The sequence below is a fragment of the Mizuhopecten yessoensis genome, unplaced genomic scaffold (assembly GCF_002113885.1).
Source record: "Mizuhopecten yessoensis strain PY_sf001 unplaced genomic scaffold, ASM211388v2 scaffold11055, whole genome shotgun sequence".
Lineage (NCBI taxonomy): Eukaryota > Metazoa > Mollusca > Bivalvia > Pectinida > Pectinidae > Mizuhopecten > Mizuhopecten yessoensis.
Genome location: NW_018408856.1, coordinates 134,021 through 154,087, shown reverse-complemented (window position 1 = coordinate 154,087; position 20,067 = coordinate 134,021). Strand labels below are relative to the sequence as shown.

Genomic DNA, 20,067 nt, shown 5'->3' with positions numbered 1-20,067 from the left:
TATAAATTAGTTTCTTTTCTTTGAAAAGGGATTTTATTGATTTGCAAATATTTTTGATAGAACTTAAAATCCAATTTTACTAATAAAATAATAAAAAAAAACATTAGCTTATTTCGTTGCCTTTTTGATGTAAAATGAAATAAGTTAAATGTTGTAAATGGTTCCACTGTCGAAAACCAGCAAATGCAAGTTTTCTTTACTAACATTATAACATCAGAAAACCATTAGATTATATCGCCTTTTACAGGTATAATGGAATGTGTTTGATCCTGAATGAGGTTCCACAGTCGAAAATATCTTTCGATTACCCAGCAAAAGGCAGTTTATTATTGACTTTAGTAGGCATTAGTTGATGCCACCTTTTGTATATAAAATGAAAAATTAGTTTAATTTGGCATCTTACCTTAATCTGTAACTCTTCTGATTCATTGAAGTTGGCAGTGAAATTGCTGAAGTCCATTCTGAAAGCAGTTTTATTATTTGTTCGATTGACTAGACTTTGTAATGTCGTTTTCTCCAATGTCATGATCACATTGCTTCTCTCAATAACACTTTCTGGTTCTCCTACCAAAATGGTGTTTCCGATAATACTGAGCGCATTTTCCAAAGCTGCTATCATATTGTATACGGTAACATTGACCTGCAATAAATTGAAAAAAATAAATAAAAATGTAATCATAAAATAAGCAAGTTTTAATTTTTGCGGTGCCCGTTACATAAGTACCCTACAGCCCTCTATTTGCATTGCCATAATACCCATAAATTCTTAGAGCAAAATCACAAAAAAGAAAGGGACCGTTTGCGTCACCTTGGCGTACACCATCAATGCATTAATTAAGTACAGGCCACGGTGGCCATGTGTGATACCGATCGGAAAATAAAACACATTCTGCTCGTCTACATATGCCCATTATTGTCCATGTATAGTTTCGTAAGTATCTGAGAAAAATATCACTTTGACGGGAAACAAATTATAGTCAAATCTTCAAATATTATTAAAGCGACAACAGAACGTCACCGCATCATATAGCTGTTTTGTCCTATTGAAAACAAATCAGATTTGCCAAGGGAAAACAAGTAGGAATACTCAAAATTGGTATAAACTATTGATGCAACAGAATAGAAGGTACGTAAAAAGCTTACTTTTATGAATTTTAGATATATGTGGAATACGTATTAGGGACATTATTCCGTTTTTGCGTATTGCAGAGTTATCTTCTCTTGTGAGCAGGTATTGATTGTTACGTCAGTTGTTTGTGAGAGTAACGTCATCAATATTTGAGAAAACGACGTAATTTTCTCACAATAACCAATGACGTAACAATCAATACCTGCTCACAAGAGAAGATAACTCTGCAATACGTAAAGACGGAATAGGACAAGAACGTTTTTGGAGGCATCTCTTGGTAAAAGAATCGATTATCTGAGTGAAATTGTAACATACATATTTGTAGATAACATAAAAACAAATGGTCATATCCTTTATCAAGGATCCCTGTCCCTACGCACTGTGGTATGTGTTGTATACAGTAGCCTTCTCTTAATTTGGTTTCGGATCACAACTTTGTAAGATGAACCATTAAAATGAGTTAACTCGATGACAATAATGTATCTATCAAGGTTTTATAAGCACTTCTAATTTATGTTTTTTTTTAAAGATTACTGCGAGAAAAGTCGATAATATAATTTTCACAACTCTTTTTTTTTGCAAATCTAATTTTTGAGATTTCGCGGTATATACAATGACCATAAACAAGACAGGTAATTTGGACACTTCGTCACCTGACCAGACTCAAGTCTCTTCTCGATTTGTTCCTGCGTGTCTAGTTTGTCATTGTAGGCCTTTTGTATCCGTTCTTGTCTTTGGGCCAGCTCCTCTTCTGTTCGAGTACTATTGGTTGGATGCATCAAGTCATATTCTCTTACGACGCTATCATAAGTCACTGTGTCAGACATAATGGACGTATCAGGAACCAGCTTTCCGATCGCAGTATCCACGACATCAAATGCACCTGGTTTTGAATAATAAAAATGTAAACAACAAATGCACTTGTTTTGAATAATAAAAATGTAAAGTAGTTTTACAGAAAGTTGACTTAACAAAAACACCTAATAATATTTTCCGTATATTCTGAAATCTCATTTGTAAAGACGTGATCACGCGTGAGTCACTATTTAAGTACAGTTATTTCCTGCGTGCTATCCGCACCGGAGGATAGCCCGCGGAAGTTCAAGCGACTCATATAATGAAGGGATCATCATCGCTGTGTAGTCAAATTAAATTAAGTTTGTTTATTATTTACGTTCTATTAACAGCTATGGTCATTAAAGGACGTGTCAGGTTTTTAGTGGTGGAGGAAAGCCGGCTAACCTGGAGAAAATCCACCGACCTGCGACCACTGTCTTGCGACGTACCCGCGTAGGCCTCGATCCCGCGATCCAGTGGTGGAGGGCTTGTGATCGTAGACGATCTGACGCCTTAATCACTCGACCCACGTGGCCCCTGTTAAACTAAATACTAGGATGTACCACAGGAGGATATGGCACTGTGCCAAATAAGTGGTATTCATTTCTTCACATTTCCGGTGATCATTTTGTCTGACGTTCAATTTTAAATTGATTTAGAATTGATTAAGTGATAGAAATTTAAAAATGTATACCTGTGACAATCATGTGTAAACATATGAACACTAACATGTTATAAACGTATAATAAAATCCAGATACAATGATAGCTCGTTTCATAAGTTATCCGACTTCCCCAGATAACCCGGCAAAGTCATTTTTAGCTCGCCTATTTGAAGAATAGGGGGGCTAATGTAGTCACCCCGGCGTCGGCGTCCGGGAACCTTCAGAGGTTAAAGTTTTTGTGGTAATTTTTTTTCCAGACAGGGTTGGATCATCACACTCAATACACAGTTGTCTATTATGAATTTTAGTTATTTATATCAAGTGTAAGCAATGTGCTGGACCCTATTTTCATATGTTATGGTCAAAGCCAGCTTAATTGGACTTAGTTAAATTTGAGGTTAAAGTTTTTGGGCAAGTTTTTTCCAGACAGTGTTGGATCATCACACTCAATACACAGCTGTCTATTATAAGATTAGGTCATTTATATCGAGTGTAAGCAATGTGCTGGACCATATATTCATATTTTATGGCCCAAAAACAGCTGAGTTGGACTAAGGTAAATTTGAGGTTAAAGTTTTTTTGTGAAGTGTGGGACAACGACCATCAATAGGCTGTTGTCTGTTATAAAGTTGAAGTATTTATATGGAGTGTTAGCAATGTTCTGGACAATATTTACATATTTTAGGGGCCAAAAACAGCTTCATTGGACTTGATTCATGTTTTGGGGTAAGCTTGAGGTTAAAGTCTTTGGGCAAGTTTTGTTGGGTGGTGTTGGACCACCATCATCATGAGGCTATTGTCTATTATAAGGTTGAAGCATTTGTATTGAGTGTAAGCAATGTGCTGAACCATATTTTCAAATTTTAGCGTCCAAAACAGCTTTATTGGACTTTGTAAATTTCTTAACAATCGCTTCACATAGATGTTTCTTCACATTTAACAGTCCTTGAAATATCCTGGTGGGAACTGAGGTGGCAAATAAAATGACAGGCACTATATCAACGTTTTACTATACATGTGTTGCTATTGATAGTTCCAGTATAATAATAGCAAACATAGGCGAGCTTTGATGTTCTCCGAAAGCTCTTGTTAGTCTAGCCGCCACAATGTAACGGAAGCGAGACTTAAGGTGGGTTTTTTTTTGGCGACGGCGGCGGCGTCAACATTAACCATTTGAGTTTACGGTAGTTTAACTGACCGTATAAGTGCTAGACCAAACAAACTTGGACCATAGATGCATCTTAGGTAGTACATCTCAATCATTGCATCAAATGCTGGATGCGGCCTACACTTCATAGTCTATTAACTTTGCCAGCATCTCAATCAACATTGGGTTTTTGCGTTTAAGTTAGTTTCATTTCATATGTTGTCTACATTGAATTTATTTCACCGATATGTGCATTGATGGTCAAAGCGGGGCACATGCGAGACATATATCAATCCGAATTCCGTATAATAATAACAACCCTATAGAGTGCGGGAAATACGTAGGGAATTATGGTATATTAGCGCGATGTTACTATTTTGGGTCACTTCAATTGTAAGGTAACAATGATCTCTGCAAACTGCATTATTTTTCTTATAAAATAACAACACAATTCCACATGAAATATAACAAATAAACCCATTGATCTCGGTGAAAGTGTGGTTAAATTTACACTAAATGTAATATAACCTTCTCGCATGGCTAATTGCATAGCGCATACAATACAGTACCATGTACCAGAAAAAGATTCGTGAGTATTTTGTGATAAACTATGTAAACATATGAACATGTTCATATTTGTGAATTTGTGAACCGCTTTGAGACGACCTGCGAACTAGGTTGTGATAAAGCGGTATATAAGAACCTCGAATTATTATTATGATTATAAGGTTTTTATGATGATGTTCGTTATATTACTGTCATTGTTACAAACAAGCAAAAGCAAACGATGAATGTTATATATATATATTCATATATATTTTTACCTGATATTCCACTAAGTACGCTTTGCCAGTCTTCAACAGGAAAGGGCCTCATCATTGTCAAATTTTCAAAATTATTGACAAGTTTTAAAGCAGTTTCCACACCAACATCCTTCAAGTAAAAAAGAAGTTAATATAAATACCCATATGAACGTCATATTACACAGCTATTGTCATTTAAGGGCGTATTAGGGTTTGGTGGTGGAGGAAAACCGGAGTACCTGGAGAAAAACCACTAACCTGCGACCAGTACCTTGCGACTGCCTCACGCAGATCTCGAACCCGCGACCCAGTAGTGGAAGCCTAGTGGTAGCAGAACGGCAGACGCCCTACCAGCTCGGCCCCCCCCCCCCCACACACACACAAATGTTATGTGCCAGATTGATATGATATACTGTGTGCAGAAAACTACTTGAAGATATTTCATCATCAACCAGGCATTGATAACTTACCAGCGAGGAGTCGTTCACAATGTTCAGGTTTCCTAAACAGGCCTTTGTTTTCTGCATCACGTTGTTTGTATCTACAGCATTCAAGGCTTCGCTCGATTCCAGCGATACAGCTCCTCTAAGTGTCAGCACTAGGTCGTAGTTTTTCTGTTATAAAAGTGGGGAAAGGGATTCAATGCAAAAAAATAATTAAAAAAAACTCTACTATAACGTGAATGCAAGATAGAAAAACTATACTACCACGTGAATGAACATATAATTGCTGTCGGTTCGGAGAAAGAACAGGCCTGCTGTATCCCGCCGATTCGTGTCGTAAGAGGCGACTAACGTAAGACTTTTTTTACCTTTTACAAAAGTTTCTTACACTTAGCCATAATTTGTTTACTGCCTTTATTGCAATACATGGAATCTTTTTCTTTTTTTTCCATCTACACGTTTTTCTGTGATGTCCCCTTACATTCGTCCTCACATAGCCTTGGATGTTAAAGACACAATAGAAAAAAACACCTTTTCACATACCTTTAACATTTCGTTATCAAGTTTGCTGCTTCCGTTAGTAAAAACCTGTAAATAAACCCCAAAAAAACGTGCGCAAGTTTATTGCTGAACAGTTATTTTTATATTTTTACCTAACGGTATTGAATGAGTGTGATTTTCAGGTCAGAAATAGTAGTATTTTGAGTTTCTCGTCTAATAGCAAATTTGTAGCAATCAGTTTTCACTTGATAGCATTTGCTGTAGTTGGAGTTGTGAATGCTGGACTTTGCAAATATTTCCACGAAGAACGATGTTGCCTTATATAAATTAACAATGTTTCTAAGTACTTTTAATCATAATGGGTCAATGTTACAAATACAAAGATTTAAAATAGGGAACCAAAACAGTATGTTATAAGAAAGAAAGAAACTGTCCTTTCTTGTCAGTTATTAAAATGACCTGCCATACAAATAGAACTTCTTGAAGTGTAATTACATGTATATATTATTATTAAAGTTGTTTCCAATGTTCAGGAAATCGTATATTTGTTTTAAGCTAGTTAACTGGGATTTCACAGATGATAACGTCAACGGACAAAAACTATCCACATTACTAGCTCTTTTTAAATACGTTTAAGTTTATGACACTTACCACAAAGTAAAGCATAGCAATATCTACATTACATGACTAATGGATGCTTCTAATGGAAAATGAAATGATGACTAAACAGATAGTGCCATCTTTAATTAGGTCATCAGTCAACACAAGATTTGATAGTAAATTTCTTCAATTGGGCAACAAGTTGATATGAATGAGGTACTCTACTTTGACGCCAATATTTTGTTTACATACTAACAATGTTTATGCAATATTGAATTGCATAAGCACTTTGTTATAAGTATAGCAATACACCAAGCAAGCATTTAACGCCTTTAAACATTCTATAAAATTAACAAACAAGCAAAAATCAAAACAACAACAAAATTACTTTCAAGGTTAATGCTACAGTTGTTTGGCTTGGGATAATCTTTTTTTTTTTTTTTTTTTTTTTTACCAAAGGAACCTTTTACCTAATTTATAGTAACTGCATCGCAACAGATATTGTTTATAGAATGTCTTTTGAAAAGGAATTTAACAAATATTTAACTATAGTGACAGTGGTAATAATATTGTGAAACTTGTTGGTACGCTTACCCTCTAAACAAAAGCATTTCAGCAAACCGACGAAACCTTTATATGTTATGGTAAAAAAATATAACCATGAATGAATGAATCATATCATTTCATTTCATAAAATTGCATAATAAAATATATTACCTGTTACTGGGCGAGATCGGGTTATCTCAGTCGAGGACTTCTGTAACATAGTCCAAACCGAGGTGTAAGCCAAGCTTGGGATGTTACAAATTCTTACCCTGAGACTGAGATAACCCAATCTTGCTTAGTTACAGGCAATTGATTTTATTCTCGCACCTTTTAGTTCGAAAAAAAACCCTTTTTAATTTTGCTTAAGACTACAAGTATCCCGTCTTGTGCCTATAATAAAAATGGCCTCTGCACTGTTAGAGCTACATTTGAATGCTTCCGTGTAAAAATGTAAAGATTGTCACGTAATGGTACCAGAAAGATCGGACGATATCGAAAACATAACATGGAGTATGATGTGGGATATCCCTATCTGGGGTCCGAGAAATACATGTCTGGTAGTCAATGGGTCTGTTGGCAAGAACCCACTCTGTTTTAACATTTTTCTTACGTACGTTTATGGTGTCCAGCATGGCTGTCATTGAACCGACGAACTGCACCAAGGCTATCTTGTTGCCTCCCCCTTGTAACGGGTAGAAGATTGAGTTGAATCTATCAAAGAGTTCCTGTAAAGAAGCTACGTCGTCCTCGTCCGTTGGTACGTACGATTTATTATAATATACCTGGAACAAGTAAATTAGTTGTTTTCAAACATCCTAATGCTTTTCAGATACTGTAAAAGTGGAAATTTTGGTGCGTGGAAATATTTACATCGTAACTCTTTAAACTAATTGCGTAGTGGAAGTTGTCGCGGCAGTGACTTTGAAATCTTTTTTTTTTTTAATTTACCAAAATTATGCAAAGTAAGGAAAAGTTATTTTAGAATAAAAAGTCGATGAAAAAATCTAAACAAAGATATCTACGTACACTTACATGTGATTAAACATATTTGAGAGTAAACGTACCTTGAATTAAACATATCTGATAGTACAATTTTTTTTTCTTTTGCAATGTTCTGTATCCGTGAAAACTTTTTAGTATTGCTCCGGTTTACATCGATTTTGTGTATCGTTTGGTTTCACATCGATAGCATTGTTGCTACAATGCAGATGAGCTTATCTGTTTTTATATTTTCATCTCAATTTTTATCACGACATTTTTACTTATTGGTGAATTAATTTTCTTTAGTTTCTATTCTCCTACATATCACGATACACTTACCTGTAGGTGAACGTCTCTATTTTCGGTGAAGTCTCCGTACATGTCCTTGACTCTGACCAGAACAGTTACGTTGTAATCAAACGCTTCGTCACCGACCTGAAGTCGCAGCTGAGTGGCTGAATTTTCTCCTACAAGAACGTGAGCTGCTGTAAGTATCTTGTTATTTGATGTTATATGAAATTACTAAGTTACAGTAAAATAGTCTGAAATAAACTGACTGACATCAAATACATTCTGTTATTATGAGAAGGACAAGCTATTTATTTCACATATGGTTGCACGAATATGAACATTAATGCAAGTGGTGTTCCATTTGCGCATTATAATTACTGTTTCCATGTTAATAAATAGATAACTGCAATAGCACATTATAGTAAAACATCAAGTGCCAAAAAAGGATATAAGATTGAAGCCGAAGCGTCGGCTTCGTGGATTCTCCTACGACAACATGTTTCCATAGAAAATACAACAGAATATATGTTACATCGACTTCACTTTGTTACCCTAAAAACCCAATGACCATGATGTACATGCAGACCAATTATGGTCTACCTACTTGAATCTTCGAGCAGATATGCCCGAAAACTCGTAGACCTGTATTTAGATATTCAAGGTCAAGGTTAAAGGTCAAAGGATAGTCGGACTGTCTCATTTTCCTTGTATCACACTGCTTTCTCATGATGTACTGTCATATCAAGTCGGGAGTTCATACATGATGGAATGATCCGAAAATCAACATTTTCGCATCTGAGAGCAATAAAAAAAGTTCAAACGCGACTTGAGGACAAGGTCAAAGTTCAATTAGAAGCCTCAGTGTTTAATAAGTAACGCGAAACAGCGTAATGTTTTGTTGTTCTAACCAATACGATATCCACACATGAAACAGAAACCGATATACAGGATCACACAATTTTACACGATTGACGAACGTTGTGCGATAACAATCGTGGTTGGTGTAAATTGAGGAATACCTTAACAATATATACGGTTTCGTGTTTATTCTATCTACATCTATATGCTTATATTTATGTCTATACTTTCTTGAAATTAAAAATTGTGTTTTCGATATTTTTTAAACGACCTTAATCGACACATGTGAAACTACAACACAGTCCCGTATACAGGTAAACATAGCCACTTTGTACATGAACCTGGACCGTAGTTTTCCCCCCGCCCGAGGCGCTTACGTATTTCGTCGGGTAGGGCCAGGGGTGTGAAAACCCAGGTGAAGGGGAGCTATAGGCAAACCGAATGCCAATAACAAATACTAAATGTCCAGTTGTGTTTTCATTACAGTCGTACGGTATCGTATATCAGCTCTATGACAATGTGTCAGGTACAGGCCAGGTAAAACTCCGGTCAATCATCAAATTGTTATTTACCTGTTCTCTTACCTTTGAGCCAAACCTATTTAACGGTCTGTGTAATGCTGTGTTACAATCGTTGTAAAACTGTACATAAACTTCGTAACTGTGATGAGAAATTACAGTAATACATGTACATACAGTTTTCATTATTGCATACGAGCTTTTCGTATTTTTTTCATTCCGTAATATTTATTTACAAACTGAATCCAATCGAACAGTTGTGCGACGAGAAACGCACACCGGGGCGAACGATTGTTAAATCGCACATTTGTGCGCACCATGTGTGGACGATGTGCGGACGGTGTGTGGACGATGTGCGGACGGTGTGTGGACGATGTGCGGACGGTGTGTGGACGATGTGCGGACGGTGTGCGCACGCTATGTTTGGTGCGTTGTGCGGTCACTCAACTGTCTTTCAATGCATGAGGTCAAGGTCAAGGTGAAATATGTCACGTTTCGATTTTGGCACGACACACACAGACAAATGATAAGTATCATCATACGTATTACTAAGTACTTGTAAAATTAAAAAACTTACGTACCTCCGAAAAACAGTTCAGACTGTGAAACTTCCGTCTTTCCATTTACTACCCGCATTGTTTCCTGAATATACTCGTACTTTATAGATTCTTTCGCGTCCAGTTCACTGCTTTTCTGGTCTCGCTGACCTTCGTCCTTCCATTCCTCACATTTTACTTTGAATCTTGTTGTCATACCAATTCCTAAAAAAACTGAAAACATCAACTTATTCCTTACAATGTCGTTAAAATACATTTGTATTAAATTTTACTGTAAAATAGGGGATAACATGAGGTCTCGAAAACGAAAAACGTGAAACACCTTTTTTTGCTGATTATCTCAATGTGGTTGTGCCTGAAAACAGTTTATCAGACATAGGTGAAATAACCTTTCAGAAATTACGATGTATTGAGGTCTACAAAAAAAATACCTGATGGGGGTGGCACAGAGCAGTGACCGCCATATGGTACCATGTTTGTTTTGAAGTAGATGTTTGCCTTCCCAGAAGACATCTGGGTTTCAGGGGTCACAGTTACCTCGAACATGTACGTCATTCCTTCGTCAAACACACCATCATTCACCACAAGTATTTTTTGTTCTGTCCCTGTTCAGTACAAATTATCATTGCATATATTATTTTCCTGATACAAACATTGATTTTCTGTCGTACCATAAAGATTCAAAGAAAAATTAACTAAAAAATTATGTGAACTTTAAATTGATAAGGGGAATAAAAAGATATATTTTTTTCAGTTAAAAAAGTTATAAATAGCGTTTGCATGCGGTTTCTCTCTAAGGACAACCTTTAAAATAATACTAGTATGCAACAGAAAGTACTGTTCAAGGATATTTGTTTTTGAGGAAGTTACATTTTCTGGTAACAAAATAAAGAATTACCATTTTAATGTAAATTTAATATTTAAATAAGATTAAAAAGCATGCAGCACATTACCTATATGGTGCATTGTACGGTAAAAATTATCCCTACAATAATATATTTTAAAAAACAACAATGCATGATAACCTGTCTGTGTTTTATTTTGCGATAGATCCACACTCTCATGGTTCTCGTTTGAACCAATTTTGAAGAGAGTCCACTCATAAATCAGTGACTCGGAGATGTCAAAATCTGTTTTGCATTCTGCCCTGAGTTTCAGTTGACTCTGTATCGCTAGCTTGTCTCTGCAATTCATCTCGCATCTGAAAGGAGAAGAGCGCATTGTGCAACAAAACAAATGCGCGCATTAACAGTGAAACAGAAAAATGGAAAATGGAAATGCATTTTGTAATATCGAATATGATATAATGGCTTAAAAAAACTATTTCTCTCTTTCACTCCCTTCCTTTTTTTACCGGTACACTAGCATGTTCCGCCAAAACGTCTTAATCTTTTTTGGTGCAAATAAACTCATTTATTACTATAAGACGACATTCATTATCACTTACACTAGTATATACAATGACGCTATTAGTTCGAAGTTGTGTTTGATTCCCTTAATTTCTGCTTTCGTATTTGATTTTTACATGATCAAACTGATTCGATAGCCCCTAGGTTTAGAAATGTATACGTACTTGATTTCAACTTGAGGTCGATCATCTTTACTTATACTCATTGCCTGAAAGAAGACACTCGGGGTTGTGTTGCTCTGACTGACTTTCAGAGCAATCAGAAAACCATTGTCCGTACTTGATGCATTCACGTCAAGCGTAGCGACGCCTCTTGAAGTGACTTCAAATGCCTCTCCACAATCCGTACCATGATGGGTAAGATTACCAGGGGTGTATTCTATTAAGCTCGTGTTTGTGATGATGTCTGAGAACTCTTCGCGGATGTTGGAAAAATTTGTATGAGCTGATCTGTAACAGAGAGTATCATACTGCTAAAAAAGTTAAAATTATCGCGGGCAGAAATGGTCCAGCATGACTCTTTAAGCTGATCGCGTTTTCGATTCTTTTTCGCGTTTTCAATTGTTCTGAAATCTATCTTACATTTTATCTGTATAATCTATAAATTGATATTGGCGTGTTGATATGTTTGCGCTAGTTTACTCCTCGCGAAAAATACGACCCTTTCCTCATCACGAAAATGTCCACTTTCACAGTTGATGATATTGTACTATGTTATGTACAAACATGACTAGTTGTAAAGGTTATTTAATAAAACTTTTAGGAATTTAGCGGACAAGTAAAATGTAAATATTCCTTTCCAATCCTCAGTATTGCTATTGCAGATCAGAGTCAAATAACGGAACGGATAAATTGAAACGAATACCATGCAAAAAGCTTGATGATAAATACAGCCAAACAAACAAAACTTACGTGACAGTGTAGATAACGTACTAGTCATCGAAACGTCACATAGAAACTATTATTGGTTGTGTAAAAAGAACTTTTCATTATATAGGGAGGCTACTTTCAGTACGAAAAGCAAACGTAGAATTCTCTTGTGTTTTGCTCGCAGTATGTCAAGCATTTTTAAGATGTTACCGAGAACAAAAATACCTGATCCAGTGAAAACTGCAGTCTCCATTAAAGTTGACACTGGGAAACGGAGTATCAACGATAGAAAACGGTATTAATACTAATTGATACATACCTGTAACATCGAAATGAAAAGTTAAGACCATCCGTGTGACCGTAGCCATGTTCTATGCTGTAGGACGTAGATATTGCATCTATAGGAACTATCCCTTGCGTTACATTGCGCTCTGAACCTCCTTTGATCCTTGCAAAAGGACTTGGTCTAATGAATCGAATGTATATATGTTCAACGTGCCACGTGTCGTCCAATGTCACGTTCAAACTGACTTTGTAGTCACCCGGTTCCATACTTGCTCTATGAAACCGGAATGTTCCTTTGTTATCACTGATTGATACACTTTTATTATTTATTTTCCAGTCAAAGTTAGGATTTTGCCGAAAACACTCGACAGCCATTCGATTGGACAAGTCAGTTTCTTCCGAAGTTGAAACAATAAGCGGGTTACTGCTCTCGTAAAACTGCCAGGCAAATATTCCTGCGATCTCACCCCCGTAGGAAAAACATTTATTGATGACCTGAACTTCTGTTGTCTTTGTAACGTTGTCGATCAAATTATAACAATATATAAATGTTTCATGGCTACCAAACGTTTGGTACATGAAGTGAAAACTGAGGGGTTTATATGCAGAAATATTTTGTGAGATGACCCTTTCATCAGTATCCAGTTTGTCTCCCATTTGAAAAGAACACGTTATCATAGGAGTTGTCTCCTTAATGCTAATGTTGACGACGATATCACCTGGTGGTATCAATACTGAGGTATTGGAAAAGGTAAAAATCAGGGGTAAAATGTAGTCAATTTTAATCTTTTTCGTTAGGTAGAGTCTTTCATAGAAATGCTCATTTTGGACAGTGAGATGGGGATAGTATTCCCCATATTGTTCGTAGATGAAAGTTACATTCATACGTGTAGTGCTGTTAATACGAACAATGTCATCGACACCGAAATTAATGGAATAATTGCATAGTTCTGAAGGTCCACTAGCAGTAAATGTTAGCTCGTTTGAAACCTGAAGATATCCTTGAAATGCGCTTGTTGTAAAATTCACTACACCGACCTTGACTTCAAAAACAGAAGTGTGGTTCTCGTCTGCTGATCGCAAATGCACATGGACTGTGTGGATTCTTCTGTCTGTGAATTGATGTTGAATATATCCTGACACAAGAGAATACCATTCTGAAATTTTGCCTGTGTCGAAGTCCCAAGCTATATCGATGTCGGGAGGGAGTCGGGAACAGTTGAATAGGGACACTGAGAAACCTACATGAACGGGATCATTAGAGAAGACAGCCGCCCCATCTTCGTCTGTAGGCAAAGTGATGCTCATGTTCATCATCACTTCGTCTGGCACAGCAATGGTAAAGTTCTGGAGTTTGAAGTCTCTAACAGACACCGTTGATGTTTTAGTTGAGTTACTGACCATATTAAAACAAACGAAACGCACTAGTTTTAAACCTGGTCTTTCATATTTAAAGGTTTTAATAACTGGTACTCCGAATTCTATTTTTGTTTGGGTTCTACTTATGTTTTTGTCTTCTCCGAAATCAAAAATACAGACTACATCAGTTGGGGATGGCAAGTCAGAGTCCATCGATAAATTGAATGTCATGTTTCCGTCTGGAATCGGTATCTCTTCATATTGGGGTGATAAATTGATAACAGCGTCTGGAAGAGGGTATTGTATAGTGACTGAAAAGCTGGTGCTTGTTGTGTAGAATGGATTCCAAGCTGTCAGTTGTACAACATACATGCCGGGATTTGAATATGCGTACATCCACGTGGATGTATTGAAGAATGTATAAAGAGCTCCATCCGGACTTTTCTTCTCTATGTGATCGCCGTACTGAACCGCAAATTCAAAACCGAAGCCCGCCGGATATAAATAGAATTGTATTGTTTGATTCACTTCGGCTTCTAAAGAACTCGCTGTCAAAGACAAATTGAGTGGGTTCCAGATAAAAGTCTCATGGCGAAGGGTAAGAGTATTGATTTCAGAATATATACGAAAAATCGCTGTATAATTCCCTTGGTCCACATATGAGTGATTCTTGTACATAGAAGTGAAGTTTTCCATGTCGTCTAATCGAACATATTGATTTTCACCATCACCAAAAGAAACATTCACCTGAACGTTGCCCATCGGAGCAGGAGTGGATTGGGCAAAAGTTAAAATAAAGTAAACAAATTCTGATGTTTTGGCCAGGGATTGATTTCTCTGCAAGGAGAACCCCGCAACCGGATATTGAGATACAATGGGCATTGACGCATTTACGTGTCCTAGCCTATTAGAGGCTTTGCATGTAAAGTTTGTCGTTGTGGCTTTCTTGAACTTATATGATAGTTCTGTACGTCTCTGTTGATTGAGTGGTTTTGTCAATACAAGAACGTTCTCGTCTATGTAGCATTCAATAAGAACATTGCTACCGGAGCTGAGGTACAGAAAGAAAGTCACCTTTGTTTCCACGGCAACGTGTTTCGAAGTACTATTTATCTGTAATGATAAAATATTTACTAATTAACAAGGTATTCTATGTATTTAATATTCACACTTACATTAATGAGGAGGCTGTATTACGATAATGAATCAGTAATGTTTAAATAGAAAAACCAAATATAACGAAAAACACATTTGAAAAGTAATCCACGACTTTTCAGAACTAAAAGTACAATGTTGTCAGTAGTGATATGCGATAATATTGCAGCAGTTTTAGCAGTTGTATTGGCAAGCAGATTACCCAACTTAAGCTATAGTCGTGTTTGTTATGACACTGTGGTATAAAAATGCTACCCGAATACTTTATAAATGTTTGAAGTATTTTGTTTAGAGAATCAATACATCATAATAGCATTGATAATTCAGCGGTAAAAGCACAACCCTTAAGCATGTAAATTTTAAACTGATATCAACATATGAGATATATATTTCTATATTTGATTATGCAGGACAATGACCGTCGGAATACAGCGTGAAAGTAATGACTTTCGTTTTATAATGGAAGTCTTCATTTTTCTTTTTTTTCTTTCAATTTTAATCGGAATATGTTTTAAACGAGTTTTAAGTTATCGCATAGCAACTATCACGAAAAGAAAGGAAATTATTCCACCACGGAATATATAGTTATATGGTAAAAACTCAAAATCTTAAAACGTATATAACAAAATGTAGTGGAATATACTGTATGATAATTTGTAAAATAAATGTATCTAGGTAAACGCAGTGTCGAGGCCTCGGGATAATAAAACAATCTTAGACTCACGTATGACGTACATTCTAAAATGTCGGCGTTTCCTAAGATAGGACAGCCGGAATAAAAGTCGCCGGGGAACATCTCAAAACCAGAAAAATAAGTGTTTTTCTTTTTTAATAATGAAAGCTTTTTTTGACTTGCACTGTTAGCTTTAAACAGATTTTAGATCGTTTTATGATCTCTGGGAAAGATTATTGAAAAGGTTCTCACATGAAGGCTCGTGATGCGTTGCTCGTAGTGTATCAGTACTGTCGTTGTCACATTGGTTATGTTAGTAATCAGGTGCAAGATAACACTGTAGTTGCCATAGTCACTGAAATCGTCGGAATCAATAGTCACATTGATTGTCCCATCGCCTGTCTGATTAGCAACGTCAAGTATTCTTGTCTCGTATAGTATGATTTGGATTCCATTTGTATCGTCTACCGTTGCGTACAGCGTAGAGGGCGTGGCATCAGAGTAATTGACGAACAATGTTACTGGATCCCCGTCCTCCATCACGACTTCAGAAGGCGTTACTGTCAGGCTTGGAACAGGAGGTGTAGCTGAAACATTAATCTTGTTGTACTAGTTTCTGGAGCTACCTGTTCTCATTAATTCTAATTTTAGCGGAGAAAAATACTCGTGACATACAAAATCCTTTTGTGACAACAATATGTATATTGTGTATTACCAAACAATTTCTACTTATTAGTTAACATACTAAGAATTTGAAATTTAAATGTTTACTTACTAGTCGTTACACTGTTTGTAGTTGTGTCAGTTTCTTCGTGACCTGAATTAAATTGAGAAAGTTCATTTTATCAAACGATAAGTCATAATTTTTTAATAAAGTTTGTCAATGTTATACTAGCACGTTCAGAAGTAATGAATATTATCCGGTGATAACCAATTAGCAGGTATAGTTATAGATACAATACAACGAGTATGCCTAGGCGTCCATCTACAAGACCAAAATCGGATCCCCTTGTTAATATGCAATTATTATTACAGGATAGAAAGATATTATGAACGAACTTAAAATAATTAAGAATTGTAACTAACTGATTCAGAAATGCAAAACATTAAACAAATCAGTGATTATTTGTATTTTATTCTATGAACTCTATTCTTTCCAAATATTTGGGTTATTCGCGGTTTTGTATGTATAAAGAGATGCTGATTAATACTTATCGTAACGTTGTTTTGAGACGAAGGGCTTGTTTCCGGACATGAATTTAAACGTTTTCTTTGTCGTCAAAACAGTAGTTTTTAATTCTGTATGCAGCATTTTTGCCGCTCAACAGTATTGTCAGTTAAACTATCTTTTCGAATTTCTTTAAGAAAAAATAAAAATCGGAAAGCAAATTATCCTGACTAATTTGCAGGAATAATCCAACCATGTGAAGATATAAAAAAAAAAAAAAAAAAATAAACACCAGAGGCCAAATATTTTTGATACCAAATTGTAAACAGTTTGTCCAAATACTATTTACACAACACTTTAGAAAAGAGTGGTTGTATTTGAAATATTTGATGAAACGTGTCATTTCCAAATATTTGCATTCAACGCCAGTAAAAAGGCGAGCAAATCTTAAAAGACATACAAATTAAATGCAAGTACCCTCATTCGACCAATGGAATCAATCGCCTTGGAGGGAGGGTTTTAGGGGAGCGTTCGTCTGATGGAAAATAATACATGCACGCGCATGGTCTATCGTCCAATTATCAGTGGTTATTAATCAATGAAAAGTGTCGTTTCATCTCAAACGTGGTAGAATATTAATTATTATACCTTCTGTTAAAATCTCGTAATCTGATTGGTTGAGAAAGATGTGAACATTTTCAATGTTTCTTGCTCGTTTTACAAAGATTAAGAAGACAGAGTGACATTAAAAAATATCACATGCGCCAAACGTATGCGTGCACGGTTCGTCCCAGTGCCAGGGTGTTATTCCAAAAAATGTTACATGCGCCAAACGTATGTGTGCACGGTTCGTCCCAGTGCCAGGGTGTTACATGTATCAAATCACATTCATGGTTGGTTCATTCGACAACTGTTAAGATGAAGTCTTGGTTTATGTCAAATCAACACAAGGACCTTTAAAAATGGTGAAGTGGTGAAACACCTAAACATGACACTCGGTATAATCAAATAAAAATCACATTCATGAGAGGGCGATATTGCATATTTTCACCCCTCGGAAATGCTTCCTTAGGGTGAAAATATGCAATATCGCCCTCTCATGAATGTGATATTTATATAATATCAGCCTGGTAACGAGTAGAATATCTGAAGGAAAAATTTCTTTCATTGATCAATAAACATACATTTAAGTTGATAGATAGTTTTTAGGTTCATCAAATCACAAGGAAACAATTCGTCAAAACAGAAACGAAAAAATAATTAAACAAAACAAAATATTAAATATGTGATCATTAATCATGAAAAATTAACAAAACACCTATGAAAATAGTGGTTATGTGTATTTTTCAGTTAGCTTTTAGCCTCAAATATCGATTTTTTGCAACAGTATTATATTACAATTACATTTGTCAATTAATTTGTAAATATTTTATGACATGGCCAATATATGTTTTTCAGTAAGCTTTTAGCCTGTAATGTCTTCTTTTTTCAACAGCATTTTATCATGATTTCATTTGTCAAATAATTTGTATATATTGTACATGTATGACATGATCAATATATTGGGTATGTAACAAATGTAGTTTTTAGTTATTAAGAAACGGAAAGAGACTTTAAGTAATTCCAAAATGATAGATATCGTTAACATTTTTTTTGTAGGCGTTGGCTTGTTTAATGTTGACTTATCGGTTGTTTGGTAATTTGCGGAAGTTTCTGTCGTTTTTAGGTTTACTATGGACACTGTGCAATACATTTAAGTTTAATTAAACGCAGTTAAGTAAAAATAAAAACATATATGCCATAACGTCGGACATAACAAGACTTGAGGAGACATCAAATATAACAAAATATAGCATGAATGTTTACTTACCAGTTGTAACGTTGTTCGGAGTTGTGCCGGATGTTTCCTGCCCTGAATTTAGACAGTTTTGTATAAAATTAAACAAAAGTTCATTCGTTTGTATACAGTGTTATTTACGCTTTAAAATACTGTCATGCCAACCGTGTTTTGGAAAGCTTTGAGGAAATTAAAACCGTTTATTAGTCAGATGATATATTGTTAAATAACGTTTAAGGTTGAGGATGGTTTTTTTCAAATTTTCTGATAGAAATATTGTTATAAGACATAATAAGGCATTTATAAATGAATGACACGAATAAAATTTGTTCGTGAATTTGAATGTTAAATGCTGACTCACCAGTTGTCACGTTTTCAGAAGTCGTAACGTTTGTTTCCGCNTGCTGACTCACCAGTTGTCACGTTTTCAGAAGTCGTAACGTTTGTTTCCGCTCCTGAATTTTAGACAGCTTTAGCTAATCAATTAATTATCATCGTTTTATTAAGTATTCCTTACGCTCTAATAGCATATTGTCCTGCTGCATTTGAGTTCTTTTATCAGAGATGTTATTGTCATCAACACGCGTGGAATGATTTAAAAAATAAAGACTTACACACCAATAAGAGGTCAAACGATATGACCCAGGAATGTGAACATTTATCATAACATCTTTTCACATAATTCTACGAAACAGTGCTTATATGTTGTTTAATGTAAGTGACTATAGCTTTGAAGTAGCCGACTACGTTATTCTAAATAACAACATTACAAGTATTACATGTACATACATTGGATAAGATAAGATAAGATAAGATAAGATAGGATTCTGCAAACCAAATATGTGCCTATGGATTTCCTTGTTATATTTCTGTATGAGCTGAATTTAGTAAATCAATATATCTCTTTGTATATCATTTGTTTAGGAGGTTTTATTGGCCGAAATATCATCAACAATTATGCTGAAGTAAGAGGGGGGATTAATAAAGAAATAAATATCTACCAACCGAAAGTACTCGTAATTCAACACGAAATGTATTTCAGCTGACATTATTCAGAATCTTTACAGGAAATGTATTATGAAAGTATCATTGCCGTTTTGGAAGAAATGAAATCCAAGGTACCCTATATATTTTATAGCTTAGTGCTGTATTTACTATTGATTTAGAGTTTAGGATTCATGCTTGCTGTATCCTTGGTAAAACACAAACCTTTTTACTGCATGTTCAACAATTTAGAAAAAAACATAGGGATAGTTTAAATGTTCAACTTTCACCAAAATTCTTATTTTAGAAACTTTCGCGCCCTATCTATTTGGCGCATTTATGATTGGCCTAATGGACATTTCAGTATATGGTTTAGTATTGCACATATTTTGGGTGTGAGTGCACCACTGTTACAATTTAATACATGTTGACTGTCAGGACAAACCCTCGTAA

The 20,067-nt window shown here is 35.5% G+C and overlaps 1 protein-coding gene across 1 annotated transcript in view; it reads right to left on the bottom strand.

The window, feature by feature from the left end:
- Positions 1 to 20,067, bottom strand: part of LOC110465101 — a 77,475-nt gene that overhangs the window by 24,549 nt on the left and 32,859 nt on the right. The window contains exons 3-17 of the mRNA XM_021520687.1: positions 18,664 to 18,705; positions 16,401 to 16,442; positions 15,878 to 16,212; positions 12,473 to 14,910; positions 11,449 to 11,733; positions 10,901 to 11,076; positions 10,307 to 10,480; positions 9,900 to 10,088; positions 7,991 to 8,118; positions 7,285 to 7,452; positions 5,567 to 5,611; positions 5,051 to 5,194; positions 4,602 to 4,710; positions 1,783 to 2,012; positions 404 to 640 (exon numbers count right to left, since the gene is read on the bottom strand). Of these exons, the coding sequence (XP_021376362.1) occupies positions 404 to 640; positions 1,783 to 2,012; positions 4,602 to 4,710; positions 5,051 to 5,194; positions 5,567 to 5,611; positions 7,285 to 7,452; positions 7,991 to 8,118; positions 9,900 to 10,088; positions 10,307 to 10,480; positions 10,901 to 11,076; positions 11,449 to 11,733; positions 12,473 to 14,910; positions 15,878 to 16,212; positions 16,401 to 16,442; positions 18,664 to 18,705 (4,742 nt within the window). The remainder of the gene's footprint in view (positions 1 to 403; positions 641 to 1,782; positions 2,013 to 4,601; positions 4,711 to 5,050; positions 5,195 to 5,566; positions 5,612 to 7,284; positions 7,453 to 7,990; positions 8,119 to 9,899; positions 10,089 to 10,306; positions 10,481 to 10,900; positions 11,077 to 11,448; positions 11,734 to 12,472; positions 14,911 to 15,877; positions 16,213 to 16,400; positions 16,443 to 18,663; positions 18,706 to 20,067) is intronic.